General features: G+C 38.0%; 2 protein-coding genes across 4 annotated transcripts in view; both read right to left on the bottom strand.

Annotated features, from left to right (window-relative positions):
- LOC125062072 (low-density lipoprotein receptor-related protein 4-like) overlaps positions 1-17,934 on the bottom strand; it is an 84,639-nt gene that overhangs the window by 22,784 nt on the left and 43,921 nt on the right. The window contains exons 20-34 of one of the 3 annotated variants that reach the window (XR_007119172.1): positions 12,835-13,047; positions 12,575-12,764; positions 12,411-12,501; positions 12,137-12,299; positions 11,799-11,932; positions 9,925-10,012; positions 9,534-9,639; positions 9,081-9,384; positions 8,525-8,853; positions 8,300-8,423; positions 8,102-8,196; positions 7,771-8,014; positions 6,911-7,166; positions 6,409-6,600; positions 6,170-6,249 (exon numbers count right to left, since the gene is read on the bottom strand). Coding sequence is in view for 2 of the 3 variants with exons in the window: in XM_047667672.1 (XP_047523628.1) it covers positions 6,485-6,600; positions 6,911-7,166; positions 7,771-8,014; positions 8,102-8,196; positions 8,300-8,423; positions 8,525-8,853; positions 9,081-9,384; positions 9,534-9,639; positions 9,925-10,012; positions 11,799-11,932; positions 12,137-12,299; positions 12,411-12,501; positions 12,575-12,764; positions 12,835-13,047 (2,453 nt within the window). In the remaining variant the exon portion in view is untranslated. Of the gene's footprint in view, positions 1-6,169; positions 6,250-6,406; positions 6,601-6,910; positions 7,167-7,770; positions 8,015-8,101; positions 8,197-8,299; positions 8,424-8,524; positions 8,854-9,080; positions 9,385-9,533; positions 9,640-9,924; positions 10,013-11,798; positions 11,933-12,136; positions 12,300-12,410; positions 12,502-12,574; positions 12,765-12,834; positions 13,048-17,934 lie in introns of those variants that run through there. The other 2 variants (XM_047667672.1, XM_047667671.1) reach the window with 2 other exon arrangements.
- LOC125062074 lies at positions 32-1,607 on the bottom strand. The gene has a single exon (XM_047667674.1). It carries the CDS (start codon positions 1,590-1,592, stop codon positions 33-35), a length of 1,560 nt encoding a protein of 519 aa, XP_047523630.1. The 5' UTR covers positions 1,593-1,607; the 3' UTR covers position 32.

Genomic DNA, 17,934 nt, shown 5'->3' on the forward strand with positions numbered 1-17,934 from the left:
AAATATTAATTGTGTTAATCGATGTGTGGACATTAATAGTAAAGGATGTTTTTTATCATATGAAAAGATTCTCTCTGAGCAGAACGAATAATAACGTTAAGTGAATTACTTAATTCTGTTTCAGTAAGGTAATTAGTTACAGCACGTCGACCCTTACACGATTCAATAAACCTAAGTAGATAAGCTATAGCACGTCGTAGTCTGTTTAAATTTGAAAAGCGTTCAAATTGAATGAATTCTATTGGATGAGCAATGTTAAGTAAACATACCTCATTACGCATTTCTGGCAATGGTTCACATTGTACTAAAATGGAAGGCCAATCAGTATAAGACTTCTGTAAAAAGTTTGGTCCTGACCACCATATGTTTAGTGATTCAATATCATCGACTTTAACTCCTCGAGAAACATAATCAGCTGGGTTTTGAGCGGTAGGAACATGACGCCATTCACAATCACCGGTTATTTCTAAAATGTCTCCGACGCGATTCCTTACAAACGTATTTAATTTACTTGGCAACATCTTAAGCCAACCTAATACAATGGAAGAGTCAGTCCAGAAAAATGATTTCGTAACTTTAATTCTTAACGAACTACAAACCTTTTTATATAGTTTTGCAGCCACTTGAGATCCACAAAGCTCGAGCCGTGGTATTGTAGTTGGTTTAATCGGTGCTACCCTACTCTTAGCTGTTAATAAACGTACTAATACATTACCGCTACGATCACTACTACGTATGTATAAACAGGCACCGTATGCCCTTTCAGAAGCGTCCGAAAACACATGAATTTCTAATTGTTCATACGAGTTAATCATTACATGACGTGATACCCGTAAATTATTTAACACATTTAAATTTTTAGTAGCATCCATCCAGAGTGCTTGGATGTGCGAAGGAAGAGGTTCATCCCATGATAGATTCTGCAACCATAAACTTTGTAATATAATCTTAAATTTAATGACAACAGGAGAGAGAAGACCTAAAGGATCAAATATTTGTGAGATCACTGAAAGCAAGGTACGTTTTGTGTTAGCCGCAGTAGAGAACCCAATTGGGAAATAAAGATCATCACAAACAGGTAGCCAACCTAAACCTAAGGTCTTACTTGGCTCATTCCCCCCAACATTAAGATTATGCGAGGCTTCTGTTGCAGACTCTGAAATTAATTGAGGCTCATTAGACTTCCACTTTCGTAGGAATAAACCAGCTGAGCCTAGTGTGGTTATTACTTTTTCGCGAATATTCCTCACTACACTCAGATCATCCCCCCCACTCAACAAATCATCGACGAGAAAATCATGGAGAATGACTTCTGCTATCTGGTGGTCTTGACATTCGAGTCCCAATTGTTTCAGACATCTTGTAGCGAGAAATGGTGCACTCGCGGTACCATATGTTACAGTATTTAATTGGAAAGCTCTAAGGGATTGAGATGGGTTATCACGCCATAATATATGCTGCAGGTATCTATCATCAGGATGAACAAGTATTTTTCGGTACATTTTCTCTATGTCAGCGACGATAACATACTTATGTTGTCTGAACCTTAAAAGAATAGACAAAAGATCGTCTTGTACCATCGGACCTACCATTTGAATATCATTCAAACTAATATTATTTGAAGTAAGTTAGCTCGCGTTAAAAACTGCTCTTAACTTAGTGGTGGTACTGCTTTCACGCAATACCCCGTGATGTGGGATAAAATATGCATTTTTATTCAAATTTACCTCACATTCTGTCATATGACCCAACGATTCGTATTCAGTCATGAAATCGCGATACATATTATAAAGTTGTGGGTTTGTCCGAAGTCTACGTTCTAATGAGTAAAAACATTGTTCCACTCGCTGAAATGGAACCTAAAACCTAAGATAATAAAACCTAAGATAGTGGGACTTTCTTTTAGTGGAATTCTAACACAAAAACGACCATCAGACAAGCGAATTGTTGTGAAGCGAAGTGTTATAATTATACGAAGAAAATTCGATCGACGAAATAACAACAGCAGCTCACCCGTCTAACGATGACCTCAAATAATGAAATTTATTTATGTCATCAATTTCATTATTACTATGAATAAGACTCGTAAAAGTGTCCCTAAACTCCAACCAATTATTAATTAAACCATTAAATTTCGGTATTTGGATCGTGGGCAATTTAACAGGATTCAGTTTAACACTATGTATGACACTACCTTCGCCATCAGATGGAAGAGGAATGTGAGATTTTTTATAATTTGAAAGAATTTTCTGAGCATTACTTAATGCCTTATAATATCTATTTTCAAATTCCTCACGCTCCCCAAACACCTGACTCTCATCGTCCTGTAAACATTCTAATCGTGTTTGCACCTCATCGAACTTATTATACAATGCATCAAACCTCCTAATGCGCAACTCCAACTCCTCATAATCCCTTACATCGGGTGGTGATGGCGATTCAAATGAAGATAAAAACCCGTTGAAAATGGTAACTTGACCCTTATAACTGCTGCGCTTTTTAATAAGTTCAGCTACTTCGGTTTTTTCAGACATGTTTGCAGAGCCAGCAGTTAAATCCTGGAACTGTCGTCAATATTCTAAGGTATATAATTAAAAAAAAAAACTTACACACACAATCAACCAAAATAAAACAGAATTAAATTATCTACTTCAAAAAAACTAAAAGAAATATATTTTTTGAACATAAGTAGTAGGTAGCAGTATTCAAAACGTGGTATGTAAAATAGTACGTAACACCTACAATTTTATTAAAAATAATAATATACAACTATAATAATTGAAACAAATCACTTTTATACATAACAATAATTAAATCAGGTTTTTAAATCATTTAAATAACGTAAGAAAAAACTATACCGACTCACGACACACTCCTGTACAAATCCTTTTTTCTTCTTGATTACCTCCACTGACCTTGATTTAAGTAATTAATTAATTCCTTATTTCAATTATTATCCGCGCTCGAAGGACCAATGTTAATGCAGGATAGTATGAAAGTTAAGAATAATTTATTTTCTTGAAAAAAAGGATTATAAATCAAAAAAGATGTTTCCTTGAACAGAGGTGTAATCGGAATGAATTGACATGAATGACAGCAATACTACAAACTAAAGCACGCCTTGTTCCTTATGTAGCAGATACGACGTCTAACGCCTAGTTGCCACTTGATAGTTTCAGGCGCTATGCACCAACAATTGACCTATATCTTGTTCCAAACAATGACAAGATTCATTATCATCATCCCTATGTTCATTAACTTCTCTGACATTGCTTCTACTATCATTGATTAAACGATTATACCATTCTAATTCTGGTACAGTCATCCAATCATCACCAAACTTTTTAGTTAAAATATTAGAGACATCTTTTTTTTTATTAGAATTAAGTATAGAATCACCGACATTTAGTTTTTCTAGTGCGGTAGAATGTCTTTTAGCTTTCTTACACAATGACAAAAAGTTTTCATTACTCTCAAACCTATAGTGTTCATAAGGTTTTATTTTACAATCAAGAGTTCTACCCTGGGAACTCTTAATTTTTTTTAATTGTATGCGTTTAAGAGACTGTATACCAGTTAGTTTTTTTATAATAACTCTCTAAACCTTTGACATCAAAGAGGAACCAGTTTTCTCCCAGGATCATGTGCTTTCCATGTTTTGCAAATATTTTATAGTATTCTTCTTTGTTTATGATGATGGGTATTTCTCTGATTTCTTTTTCTAACCTTCCAAAGACCCTATAAGCTGGAAGAAAACTGTGTCCCCTAACTGGAAAAACAATGACAATATCCTTTATGTTGTTATTACTATTCATGAGCCAGTACATTAAAAGATGAATTAAATGACTATTTTTGTTCTGGCCCCCACAGCCATCACAAAATAATCTGAGTGTTCTTACATAGTCAGGTATGTCTAGCTCAATCAGAAATGAGTACAAAAAACTCAAAAAAACGACCGTTATATAAATATTGTTTGAATGTGTTTTAGCAATACGTTTTTTTAGACAAATGTAACCTTTTGTACGGTTTTATTTGCGAGTTTATGAATTTGTATATAAATTAAAAGCTTTTTGGTCAAAATTTAAATCTTTTGCAAAAAAGTTAAAAAGTTACAGCGTTTTGGTCAGTCATGCTGTCTTTAAGTCACATTTTATATAATAAAGAAAGCGTTTTGGACAATTTTTTTTAGTCGGGGTTGTACTTTTTAATGTACTGACCCAGAATCAAGAAAAAAAAAAACATATTTCTATTTTTGTAGATATAACCTTTTGCGTGGACACTCCTCAATTGGAGACTGGGTTGGCTTTTATAATTGCAACCATAAGTTTTATTCTGCAACTGCTCATAACATTCTGCGGTGTAATTAGAAATTTGAAGCAGATCTTCCATCGCAGAAGAATATTTTTCTACCATACATTGTTATTCTTCAAATTTAGAAGTGAGACTGTTTGTAAGTTCTTTTAATTTTAAAATTTCTGTTTTTAAATCTAATGTGTCAGTTTCATATTTTAATTTAGCATTTTCAGTTTCAATTAAATGCAAGTCAAGATCATTTTGAAGTTGTGTGTTTTGAAGTTTTAAATCCACACTGTTTACATTTCTATATTGTTTTACTAGCTTTTGTGTCTTTTTAATGTATTTATTAATTTTAATATACTTATATCTTATTTTGTTTTTACCTAAACTATTTACATTATGAGTTGGTGTAGAACCTGAATCATGAATTAATGTATTGTATAAAATGTTTGTGTGTGTATCTTTTACACTTTGTGAGACTGCCTCCAGGTTATTAATATATTGTTGAGCCTCCAATAGCTGTTTTTCAAGACTTCTTATGCGCAGCAAAGCAACTTCATACTCATTACCATAACTATCAAGTTTATTTAATTCCTGCTGAAGCATATCACACTGATCTTTAAGTGAATTATTTTCTTGAAAAAGCAAGGACATTTCATTTTTGAGCTACCTGTTGCCTTCCAGCACACTTAAGAGTTCTTTTTCATTTTATGTTCTTTCACTTGTTAACTGGGTACATAAATCCCTGCAAGACTGCAATTCGGTCAGTGCTAATTTAAGTTTAGACTCTTCTTACAAAGCCAAGACTCTGCGAGTCATCATATTGTATAATAGAGACTGTATGCAATGAACAAGCGAAAAAGGTATGTATATATAGGTAACTTGTATGTGTGTGGTGGTGGTTGTACTATTTATTACCTATAAATATCTAATGAAACCTAAATACACACAAAATGGGCTTATTTGTCAAGTAAATTATGTAGTATTAATTGTCTGGGCGATTGTTTTCGTCGTCAATTTTGCTTCCACTAGTTGTCAAGCAAAATTAGACATAAACCGTGCCAATGTGTGATGGACGTAGCTCCAAAAACTGAGCAGTATTTTATGATCTTATGTAGTCAGTAAATATAACTTAAATAGAACAAAATACTCCCCAGGTTTGACGATATTTTAAACTTCGTTACCGTTAAGGCGTTGATTTGACAGCCGGTTTAAAGGCCGATTTACATTATCTTAGTGTTTAGGATAGTACTTTAGTTAAAACATGTAAACGCTACTTGCTTTAGTACGGTTCTACTTGACTTTCAAGTTGAATCAAAATAGAATCGCTTTTTATTTTTGTTTCAAGTGATACCCCTCCCGCGCCCGCGCAACCCCCGAGATCTTCCCTCGTTGTGTGTAAACACGTAATTTAGTACAATCTTTAGGAGAGTGCACAAGTGCCGTGAAACGTGTCCGTGTTTTTTGATTTTTAAAGATGGCTAAATGGTCGGAAGATACAACTATCAAATTTGTGTCTGAATATGTTGTTCACGAATTTTTGTGGAACGTTAAAAACAATTTATACAAAATTAAACAGGCTAGGCATTCGGCATACACTGCCTTAAAAGAAGCTATTTTATTTATTATTCATATTTAGTTTATTTATTTCGAATAAAATCTCGTCTTCTATTTGTTCCATAACTACAGTTAGTATTTTGCGTAGAATAGAGCGTATTTGCCGACGTCGTTGCGCGTTCATTGTGGCGCTGTAATGATACTCTACTGGAAGAAATGTAAACGTTCACTCGCAACGCACTAAAGCACTAAAGAACTTGCCTTTCAACTTGTACTAAAATACTCTCCTAAACACTAAAATAATGTAAACCGGCCATTAGATCCCTGTTTTGCCAAGTTCTCGCGACAAAAAACACTGTACAATCACTTTATATTATACACAAATCTTATTTTTAACTATTGGTGATTCTGTTTTGCGATTTTAAACCTAAATAGTAGTAGTCTCAATTATTTTTACGATGAAATTTAGTTGCCAATATACATTTATGAAGTAAAGACGTGTTTCTCTAAACGATCCGCCGGCACGATACAAACTAGACCTTACGACCTAACCAACTATATTACCCTAATTTAACTAAATTTAAACCCTTAAAATTATTATTTTTTAAAATTAAATGTAGAGGTTGTTTTCTTACAACCTACTACCAGAGTAGCCAGACGCGAAAAACTCGATATGTTCGTAGTCCATGTAATCGTAGTTAGGTGGGTAGTGGGAGGGCATATGGAGTTCCACCTTCTGTTTCGGTGCTGTAAATGTATGCTCATCAGTAACATTTATAGAAACTCTCGTCTATGCTTCGCTAACATGGCTCGTAACAGATGCTTATGTTTATTTCCTATAACGGTTTTACGTTCAATTTGATAAACAGCAAATCTTATACATAATACCTAAGTCTCAAGTAGTTTAAGAATGTATTTTCCCATTTATTTGAGACACAACGGACGTTAGATTTTAAGAAGTGAATGGTCACTTTAATATTTTAGCTACCCTTAATAATATTGATTAGTCTCAACTGAAAGTTATTAATTCAGTGGTTTATTAACATTTTGAACGTACTTGTAGAACAAACGGCGTCGGAGTGGTCGGGACAAGCGCACACGTAGTCGTGCCCTTTGAAGAAGCAGAAGTGTGTGCACCCGCCATTGTCCTCCATGCACGGGTTCCAGCCGTGCTGTCGCTGGTGCGACACTGCCTTTATCTCCATGGCCATTTCAAAATTTGAGCTAACTGCTGTTACGTTCTTTCCTGTGTTCTTTTCTGCGCGCATCACGGCCTTTTTGTTCCAATCCGTCCAATAGATGAATTCGCCAAACTGTAAACGATTTCTTTTTTACGATTTCTGTCTTGCGTTTCTTCTTCGTAAACATAATTTATCAGAAATGAATGAGTAAATTTTATGAATGTGTTTTTTTCTTGTTTGATAAAATAATGGACATAACATTTATCACTAAGAAACACACACACAAAATAACAATACTCAAAGAAATAAATAAAATAAAAAATATAATGAGAGATATCCAAAAAAATGTTTTTTTCCCTTTTCCCATTCGATTCGTTTCAATGCGTGTGTGCTGTGGTTGTAATTGGCCCTGGCTCAGAATTATGATGAGGAGCAGCGCTGGTCATTCTGCGTGAGACCACAGCAGCTAGTTTGCGCCTCAGTCGCAAAAAGAGAAAGAAAAGGAATGTAATAATACTTAGTAGAAAAAAATAATATTAGTAAAAGTTAGCAGTGTAAGTAATGAAGTTTTGTGTAAAGGTGTATAGTAAAAGTAAAAACTAAGAATAATTGTTAAGAAGTAGATAAATAATTTTTCTTTGGGCGGATTAAAAACTAGACGTCGTGGGATTTTTGTTGAGTAAGTAGATGTATCTTATAGCTGCGACTAAAATTTCACTTAATAATCGACGACTACCTGTGTCATTCCGAAAGGGTTATTTGCATCTGGCACAAGTTGAACGCGATGAAGGCCGTTCAGGTCAGAAGTATCGATCCTATTCTTCAAAGCGTCAGTCCAGTATAATCTGCGTTCTACGTAGTCAATGGTTAGTCCATTCGGAAAACCTAGATCATGGTTGACGATAATTTTCCTCGTGGTTCCGTCCAACGCCGCTCTTTCTATGCTAGGATTCTCTCCCCAATCGCTCCAGTATAAGTAGCTAAAAGAAGATTTCAGCAAATTATAAAAATAGGAAATATAGGTTTATTTTTTCTTCAGATATTTAATAAGATAACAAACAACAAACCCTTTCGCTGGAAACACAGCAACAGATCGCGGATCATCGAGGCCTGATATTAAGACTTTTCTACAACTTCCGTCCAGCTTAGCCACCTCCACCACCTTTGCAAAATCACACAAGCAAGTCAGCAAACGTTAACTGGAGTAGCAATTATTGTAACATCTTTTGAAACTTTTAATAAATCTAAGTAATACGAATACATACCTTATATTTATTGTCGGTCCAGTACAAATTGTCAGCGATCCAGTCGACGGCGAGACCGTTCGGCGTCTCCAGGGTCGTGTTCACTATCATTTTGTTTTCTGTCATGTTTTCCATATTCAATGTCCTGTAAACATTTATCGAATATCACAATCTAATTAATACCCATAGTTCATATTAACAATGCATTGCTGATGTAGATTAAGCTTTGTTGAAACTTAGACACACCTGATCTCATGAAGCTTAACATCAGTGTAGAATATAAGTTTCTTATCCCAATGAAAGTCGATCGCTATAGAGCTCTCCATGTGTTGTACGGGAATATTGATATCTTTCAACTCGGGCGTGTCGAGGGAAATTATCGTCATGCTGGTACGGGTGGCGAACGTGAGGAAGTTCTCCGGGTGCTTCTTGCACATCTTGGGCTCCGGTGTCGTGTCGTTCTCAAAGAGCAATCCAGTGGGACATGCGCAGGAGAACCCTCGAGAGTTTCGTAGACAGAGATGTGAACATCCGCCATTGTTTGTGCCACAGACATTTTCTAGCTTGTAGTCGCTCTTTAAATAAAACAATGTCGCAAAATGAAACAGGGTATAAAATAAAAAAAACATTCACTGAATAATTACCGTTGCGTCTAAAAGAAAATTTAGCGGCGCATGCATTTGCTTATGGAAATATAATAATATATAATATACAAAACATACATACATACATAAAACAGAAAAGGTTGTAGTACATTTTAAGTTAAGGAAACTAGGTTTTAATAAATCTTAGTTAAAATTACTTGAATCGCTCTAATATCCATCAGTCCCTCGAGATTCTCGCGTATAATGATTTGGTCCTGCACGTTGTTCTTATCGGCTCTATGCAGAGCCTTAGTTTTCCAGTCAGTCCAATAGATGTACTGTCCCACAATAACGATGCCGTACGGATATGGCACATTACTAAGAATAGTCTTTCGGGCCCATCCATTGAAGTCCGCGCTCTCGATAGTGTTTGCTTTAGCGTCGTTCCAGTAGATTCGGTTTTCTAAGCGATCTACGGCTAGACCATTGGGCCATTCCACACTTTGGGATACAATAACATGCCTGGAAGAAGTAGACTCAGAATAGAAATGGAATATTACGATCTTAAACTAAATATGAATGTTTGCCGGATAGTAATATTTTGATAAAGAAACCTAGTATTCTTATTGTTTTTCGGATGAACGCACTACGAAGCTTTTGAGTTAACATACCTATGAGTTCCGTCCATGTCAGCTCTTTCAATCTTAGTCTCTGTTCCCCAGTCAGACCAGAACATGTAGCCTCGTTCGTAATGCAAGGCGATGCCGCGAGGAGAATCTGGGAAAATTATAGCCAGTTCTTTTATGAAAAAGTTGAAATATAATATTGTTAATATATTTAAGCGTTGTTGACTCAGTTATTGGAGCGTGTCACTTTCAAGCTCGAGGTCCTGCGTTTTAATCCTAGCTGTGTACATTTATTTCTATGTGCGCAATAAGCACTTTCTGAATTATTAGTATGTCAGGCACAGGCTGCGGATCGTTTACTAGTCTATAAAATAATAGGCCATTCCTTCTCGTCCTTTCTACGTACCAGCATATTCAAAAACATTTCATCATTTACCTAATCCTGTCCACACGAGCACTTTCCGATTAGAGCCATCTAGTTCTGCTACTTCAATGCTGTTTCGACCTCCGTCAGTCCAATAGATCTAACAAACAAAATATAGATGGTAAAAGATAAAGCCAAACAAAACGATATATACACTCGCGAGCAAACAAATCGACTCAAGCGCTACCTCTGCATTCAAAGATTGTTTTAAGTGAAGGTATACAATATTTTAATAAAAATGATATGTCATTTGAAAGCTTAAAACTTCAGCTTTTATGAGATGTCATCATTATTAATATCCATCTTTCCTTTTTTTTATTATTGGTGTCTGAACTTAAATGGGGGAAAAATGGGATTTTGGGTAAAGGAGTTGTGTTCAGAATTGACAAATAAAACACGTTTTTTTTTTCTTAAAGAGTATAATATTTATTGGTTCACTAATTGGTATTGCCCCCTAGCCCTTATTACAGCCCTATTATTGTGTTCTTCATTGACCTTATTCATTTTTTGACGGTGTCTCGAGGAATACCTTCCCACTCCTCTAACAAAGCTGCTTTCAATTCTTCAAGGCTCTAATTGGCTGGATTTCTTGCTCGTACCCTTTGTTTGAGCTCATCCCATAAATACTCGACGGGATTTATGTCTGGACTGAGCGCAGGCCAGTCCATTGTGCGCAAATCGACTTCTCGAAGAAACTGCTGAGTAACGCGCGCTGTGTGGCATCGAGAATTGTCATGCATTAGGATGAAGTCTTTGTCAACAAATCCTGCGTAGGGCACAACATATTCCAGGGGAATATTTGTGATGTACCCATTAGCTGTCAGTCCTGCTCTTCGGCCTACTCCAGGCCCGAAAACGAGCTGGGTTATACCCTCCAACGAGATACCAGCCCACATCATGCAAGAACCGCCACCATAGGCAACGATTTCTGCGAATCAGCATTAGGAAAATCGCTCTCCCGGACGCCTATAGACCCGGCCTCTCCTGTCACTGCCATGCAGACACATCCTGCACTCGTCAGTCAACAGGATCGACCGCCATTGCCCAATGTTCCAGTTAAGATGCTTTCGAGCAAACTGTAGCCGAGCTTGCCGGTGGCCTGCAGTCAATTTGGGGCCCGTTGCAGGTCTTTTTGGAGTCAGGTTGGCTTCCTTCAGACGTCTTCTTGCTATCCACTCGCTGACAGCTATACCTCGAACACGTCCCAGCTCGCTTTGCACGTCGACACCCGTAAGGTGCCGATTTCGCAGGGAGGATGAGACACTGAAACAGTCGTCTCGTTCAGAAGTACAACAGTGGCGGCTGGTTGTTGGTCTCCAAGTTAATGCTCCAGTCTCTTGTCTATCGTATGTATACTCGGGATACAGCAGATTGACTCAAGTGAAGCTGGGAAGCGACTACTCGCTGACTGAGTCCTTGTTGCAATAAGGCAAAAACTTGAGCGGCTTCTTGAGGTGTGGTATCCATGGTTTCCTGAAAACAATGAATGCAGGTAGCGGAGATGTGTATCGGTCAACTGTTGATAAGCAACTGATAAAGGTTGAAGGGTAACAGGGGTTTTATAGGGGTAGAGGGTAGCGCAACTGGCTGGTAGCGTAGTGAGTAATTTGTCCCATACGCCCTAATTTCGCAAATTGACATCTTGGAAGTCGTTTTATTTATTCGTGTTGATGTTTTTTTTAAAGCTTAGGTTTCAAGCTTTCAAATGACATATAATTTTTATTAAAATATTGTATACCTTCACTTAAAACAACCTTTGAATGCAGAAGTAGCGCTTGAGTCGATTTGTTTGCTCGCGAGTGTATATTGTGTTTTAATCTTCTGTTAGACCAAATCAGGCGTGTTCTACTTTAAAGGCAAATAAAAGCCCTGACTTTTCCACTCACCTTCCTACCAGTAGAGTCGACGGCTAGGCTTTCAGCTGTCTGCAGTCCTCGGGTGATGATAGTCTTGATCTGGGAGCCAAATCTATCCCCACGACGAATAACCCGCTCCGCCGTATCCGTCCAGTAAATAAGAGCTTACAAAATTAAATATTTTTTAATTAAGGAAATGCACGCCACGTAATGGACGGCCAGATACTGGGTTTGATTCCTAGCTAAAAATATTTTTTGAGTTATCCTCGAAACGATTAATAAAAAACAAAAATATAAAAATCGCAAGATTTGTTTGCAATATATTAGTGTTGGTAATACATTTTTATTATGTAATAACAATATCTTACCAGTTTGATGGTCGACATCGACTCCAAGAACATTTTTAAGTCCTCGGAATGGGAACACGACATCGACCAGGTACGGGACATCGAAGGAGACGAAACGAATGTCGAGGCGATGAGCGAATATCAGGAAATTCACTGGGCCGTCCGCGCATCTTTTACCGTCCTCCTGTCAAACGAAGCTATTTTTAATTACGTTTTTTTAAGGGAAATGTAATAAATAAAAAAGATAGAAAGATGTTAGTAGTACACAATCTCCAGTACAATAAGACGAAATTACCATAAGTTTAACTCCCGTAGGACACGCACACGTTCTTCCGTTGGGTTTCAGAAGGCAGAGATGTGAACATCCACCATTATTTCTGCTACAACTGTAAGAAACGCTTAATGTTATAATAAAAATTGTACCACATTTTCGCACGTGTTTTTGTAGTATGTCCTCACCGGTTACTCCCACCCTTCCTGTCCTTATGGAACACCCTAACGTCTATCAGTCCTTCGACGCCTGCACCCAGCGTTCTGCGGTTCTTTCCGGTGAACTTATTCGCAGCTTGTATTGACTTCGTATCCCAGTCCGTCCAGAATACTTCGTCACCGTAGAGGTCGAGTCCAAAGGGATGTAGGAGGTGTTGACCTACAAAAAACGTTCCTATTAAGTTTGTCGGTTAATACTAGGTACAATCTATCCTTAGTAAACGGCTTACCAATTAATACAGCACGGCCGGTGCCATCAAGGTTTGCGTATTCAATGGTGCGATTGCCGTCAGTCCAGTAAATTCGATTGTTCGCCAAGTCCAGAGCCAGGCCGTTGGGCCACGTCATATCCCCGAATATCAAGCGCCTTCGATTACCACCATCCATGTCAGCCTTCTCTATGCACGGGTTTAGACCCCAATCTGACCAGTACATCACGCCACCTATAAAAATATTATCTTAATGCTTAAACATTAACAGAATATTTAAAAAATGTAAAGTGTAAACTAATTCTTATATCTTACGAAATAACAGATAGATAGAAGAGATGTTGCAATATCAAAACTATATTTTGCAATATGGTGCTAATTCAACACACAATGCTAAGTTAACAATAATTATGTACACCCCGAGACTTTATAATCGTTTTGGAAAATAAGCATTTGTTCTCTATAATAATAATATGTTTTTTCAGGATATGTTTCCTTTAAACTACATGTATTAAATGTCAAGTAAGTATGTAATGTATTAAACGAAGTAAGAATTCGTGTTTGTTAGCGTATTAGCTTATTGCGTTCTAGACTTTATAATAATAAAGGGTATTTCAACAAGAACTTTGTTTTTCAATTGTGGCCACACCGAGAACGTGATAGTTTTGACATTTAGTTTTTGGCGGTATTCGTAGCAGGTGCTTTGGCAATTATTACAATGAATTCAATTTCGCTCGAAAATCGCATTAAAATAATTCAAATCCACTATAAACATGGTGGTTCTGTTAAAGTTACATTTCGTAAAATTCGTGATATTTTCGGCCAGCATAATCGTCCTTCTGAGACCGCTGTTAAGAATTTGGTCGCGAAATTTGAGTCGACAGGCTCGGTACAAAATGTGCCAACATCAACACGTGTTCGACCGGGTCGTTCAACAGAAAACATCGCCGCCGTGAGCCACAGTGTTGAAGAAGATCAAAATTTGTCAATTTCACGACGTTCTCAACAATTGGGGTTATCCAAAAGCACAACATGGCGAATTTTGCGAAAGGATTTGGCTTTGAAGCCTTACAAGATTCAACTGGTGCAGGAATTAAAGCTGATCGACCATTCAAATCGCCGCAGATTCGCTCAGTTCATTCAGGAACAACCTGCTGGTTTTTCTGAAAAAATCATTTTTTCAGACGAAGCCCATTTTCATTTGTCAGGGTACGTCAACAAGCAAAATTGTCGCATTTGGGCTTCTGAAAATCCTAAAGCAATTATTGAGAAGGCTTTGCATACTCAACGTGTTACTGTGTGGTGCACTATGTGGTCTGGAGGCGTGATTGGGCCGTTTTTTTTCGAAGATGAGGCTGGAAATGCGGTAACAGTCAATGGATCACGGTATCGCGAGATGTTAACCACTAAATTTTGGCCTATTATTGATGACATGGATATCACTGAAATGTGGTTTCAACAGGACGGTGCCACATGTCACACAGCCAATGAAACGATCAATTTATTGCAAACCAAATTTCCCGAGCGCATAATTTCGCGAAGTTCAGCTGTTAAGTGGCCAGCCAGATCGTGTGATTTAACACCACTGGATTATTTTTTGTGGGGCTATGTTAAAGACAGAGTCTATACGGAGCCAATCGAATCGATTGCAGCCTTAAAACTCAAAATCCGTGATGTCATTAACGAAATAGACCCTCCATTTTGCCAAAAAGTGATTAAAAATTTTGATGAAAGAATCAACATCTGTCAGCGTGGTCGTGGTGGACATTTGCCAGATATTATTTTTCATTCATAATTGCCAAACTTTTCTCTTTGTAATACAATAAAAATTTTATTCATTTTCCTCTAAATTCTTTGTTTTATTTTGTTTTAGAAAACAAAGTTCTTGTTGAAAAACCCTTTATATTAAATTATTTATTGCAAGAATATTGTACAAAAATGTAAGGTGGTACAATCGTAAGTTCGCATACTCTGCCACACACAATGGCGCGCAAATTTGTCTTAAGGAATTTTACATTATTAGTCAAAGTCAATTCTTATATTATTTGTATCGTACATATCATATCATACTTTATTAAATTTATATTAACTACAGTGTCTCATGCAAATAATCATTTATTGAATAGTACATTGCACATACAGTAGTACTTTGCGTATTATCTAGAGCGATTTTCATTAATTTTTAAATAAACAACCGACGCCCGAGCCGCGAATCATAAACGCCCTTTGTGAAGTCGTCCGTCGAGAAAGATCAAAGAAGTCCCTCAGACGCAGCAATCACAATGATTGCGCGAGGTACTATATAAAATTCTTCTGCAAATGTAACGATGACTCTCGAACTTAGAATAATATAAAGTAATGCATGGAATTTCAAAAGTAATAGGTAAAGTTGAAATAAAACATATATTTTGAGTTCAATTGATTTATTGCATATGCAGCAAATTGCACATTCTAGCCATTTTGTTTAGTGAAGCGTAATTATGATCAATTGGATGTATTCTAGAGGTACTGCAATCACTAATATGATTAATCCAAGTAAGTATAGTAGATCATACTCATTTCGCTTCTCTTCTTCATACGCAGTCGCATTAAGTATTATGGTAATTATGAACAGGTCCATTTCTAGATGTTCCACATGTTGATTTTGCCAATTATCTAGTGTAATTGGTTGCAATGTAACTTACGTCAATTAAACTTTTTCTCTTCGGTCTTGGGAAACTTTTTGACGTAATCTTAAAACTTCTCAATGGTGAAATTTTAAGGTGTACCTACATTGGTGGCTCTTTATTTTGTTTCATTAAGTCAACAATGCTTTTGTCCAATGATAATATACTCGTATATATAAATAAGCCACACACACACGCATATGCACTCACACTGACCCGTACACTCACACACACACACTCACAAATGCTTTTACTTTTTACTATTTCTTTATTTTTATTTATTTTTTATATATATTTTTATAAATTATTTATTTTCGTTCGTTTTTAAAGACTTGTTAGCAATTAGCAATACTTTTTGAAACACTATGTTCAAGAGGGACTGGTGACTTGTAATAACAGGTTTTCCCAACCTTTTTCAAGCACCAGTCTCTCAGTATAATACATAGCTTTAAGCTTATTGTCAAGTTTATTATTATTAATTAAATTAAATTAAGTAAATTAAGTAAGTAAGATTTTGTTTGTATTTTTTTGTGAAATTTGTGTGAAATATAAATAAGCCATTTTTTCGTAACCAGAACTGGGCATTTCAGCTTTTAACTGCTCATAAATAAATAAATCGTTTATTTGCCAAGATAGTGGTACAATTAGATCGAACAACAAGAAAAATCCGCACAATCAGCCATATATAAATAGGCATGCAAATGTAATATAAATAAAATACCACCAATATCAACGCAGTCCACTACCATTTAGAGACTGCGAAGCCGGCCTTGCTCTTTCTTACCGAGACTCAGATTTCCTCCCCGGCTGATACTTCCTACCTCTCCTACCCGGGGTACAAATTGGAACATTCATTTGTGCCACGGGCGGGAGTCTGCGTGTACGTCAGAGAGGATATCTGTTCTCGTCGCCTCGGGACGCTTGAAGGAAGGGACCTATCTAACCTCTGGCTGCGCGTAGACTGCGATGACCATCCGCGATTCTACGCATGCCTGTATAGGTCCCATAGCGGAAATACCGAAACTGACCGACTCATCGAGCACATCCAAATGGCTACAGATTCCCTGCTCGAAAGGGTTCCTACCGCTGAAATCGTGATACTTGGCGATTTTAACGCCCACCACGCCGATTGGCTCGGCTCTGAAACTACCGATCACGCGGGAAGATCCTTTCACGACTTTGCTTTAGCCTACGACCTGACACAAATGGTCACTGCGATTACGCGAATACCAGATGTGGATGGTCATAAACCCTCTTTGTTGGACCTTCTGCTGACTTCACATCCGGAGAACTATCAAGTCTCTGTTGACCCGCCATTGGGTTCATCAGATCATTGTGTGGTCCGGAGTACTGTGCCATCTACGCGCCCTTCACGGCCCCGCTTTATGGGTTGTCGCCGTATTTGGCACTATAAGTCTGCAGATTGGGACGGGATGCGGTCTTTCTTTGCGTCCTACCCTTGGGGGCCTATGTGCTTTTCGCCGGAAGCTCCAGATTCCGTCGCCGCCTCTGTCGCCGAAGTGGTTCTGCAGGGCATGGAACTCTTTATTCCATTTTCTGCGGTGCCGATCGGTGGCAAGTCTCAGCCCTGGTTTAAACGTTCTTGCAAGGCGGCCTCGCGTCGAAAGCGAGAATGCTTTAAGGCATGGGCGGAAGCGGCGAAATCTTGTGATGCCAATACCAGCGAACTTAAAACAGCATATAACTCAGCCTCCAGGTCATTCAAACGGGAAATCACTAAGGCAAAGTCAGAGCACATTGCCAGATTTGGCGAGAGATTGGCCCAACTCCCTTCAGGGACTCGAGCCTTCTGGTCTCTCGCCAAAGCTGTCCAGGGGAATTTTTGTCAGCCCTCCATTCCGCCACTGCACAGGGAGGATGACTCTCTGGCCCACACTGCGAAGGAGAAGGCCGATCTTTTGGGCTGTCTCTTCGCGTCCAACTCGACTTTGGATGACCGAGGGAGATCACCACCGACCATTTCGCGGTGTGATTCTTCGATGCCGGAAATCACATTCCGGCAACGTGCTATCCGCAAAGCACTATCTTCCTTGGACATTCATAAGTCGAGCGGGCCGGATGGTATCCCCCCAATTGTGCTGCGTACTTGTGCTCCTGAGTTGGCTCCGGTCTTAACGCGCCTTTACCGGTACCTGTACTCGCTCGGCACTGTCCCGAAGTGCTGGAAGACCGCTTCGATACATCCGATCCCAAAAAAAGGCGATCGCTCTGATCCGTCCAACTATCGCCCAATAGGTATAACCTCCTTGTTCTCCAAAATAATGGAAACCATTATTAATTGCCAGCTCTTGAGTTATCTAGAAGGCCACCAGTTGATTAGCGATTCTCAGTACGGCTTTCGTCGTGGTCGCTCAGCTGGTGACCTCCTTGTATACCTTACCCATAGGTGGGCAGAGGCAATTGAGTCCAAGGGGGAGGCGCTGGCGGTAAGTTT

The sequence above is a fragment of the Pieris napi genome, chromosome W (assembly GCF_905475465.1).
Source record: "Pieris napi chromosome W, ilPieNapi1.2, whole genome shotgun sequence".
Lineage (NCBI taxonomy): Eukaryota > Metazoa > Arthropoda > Insecta > Lepidoptera > Pieridae > Pieris > Pieris napi.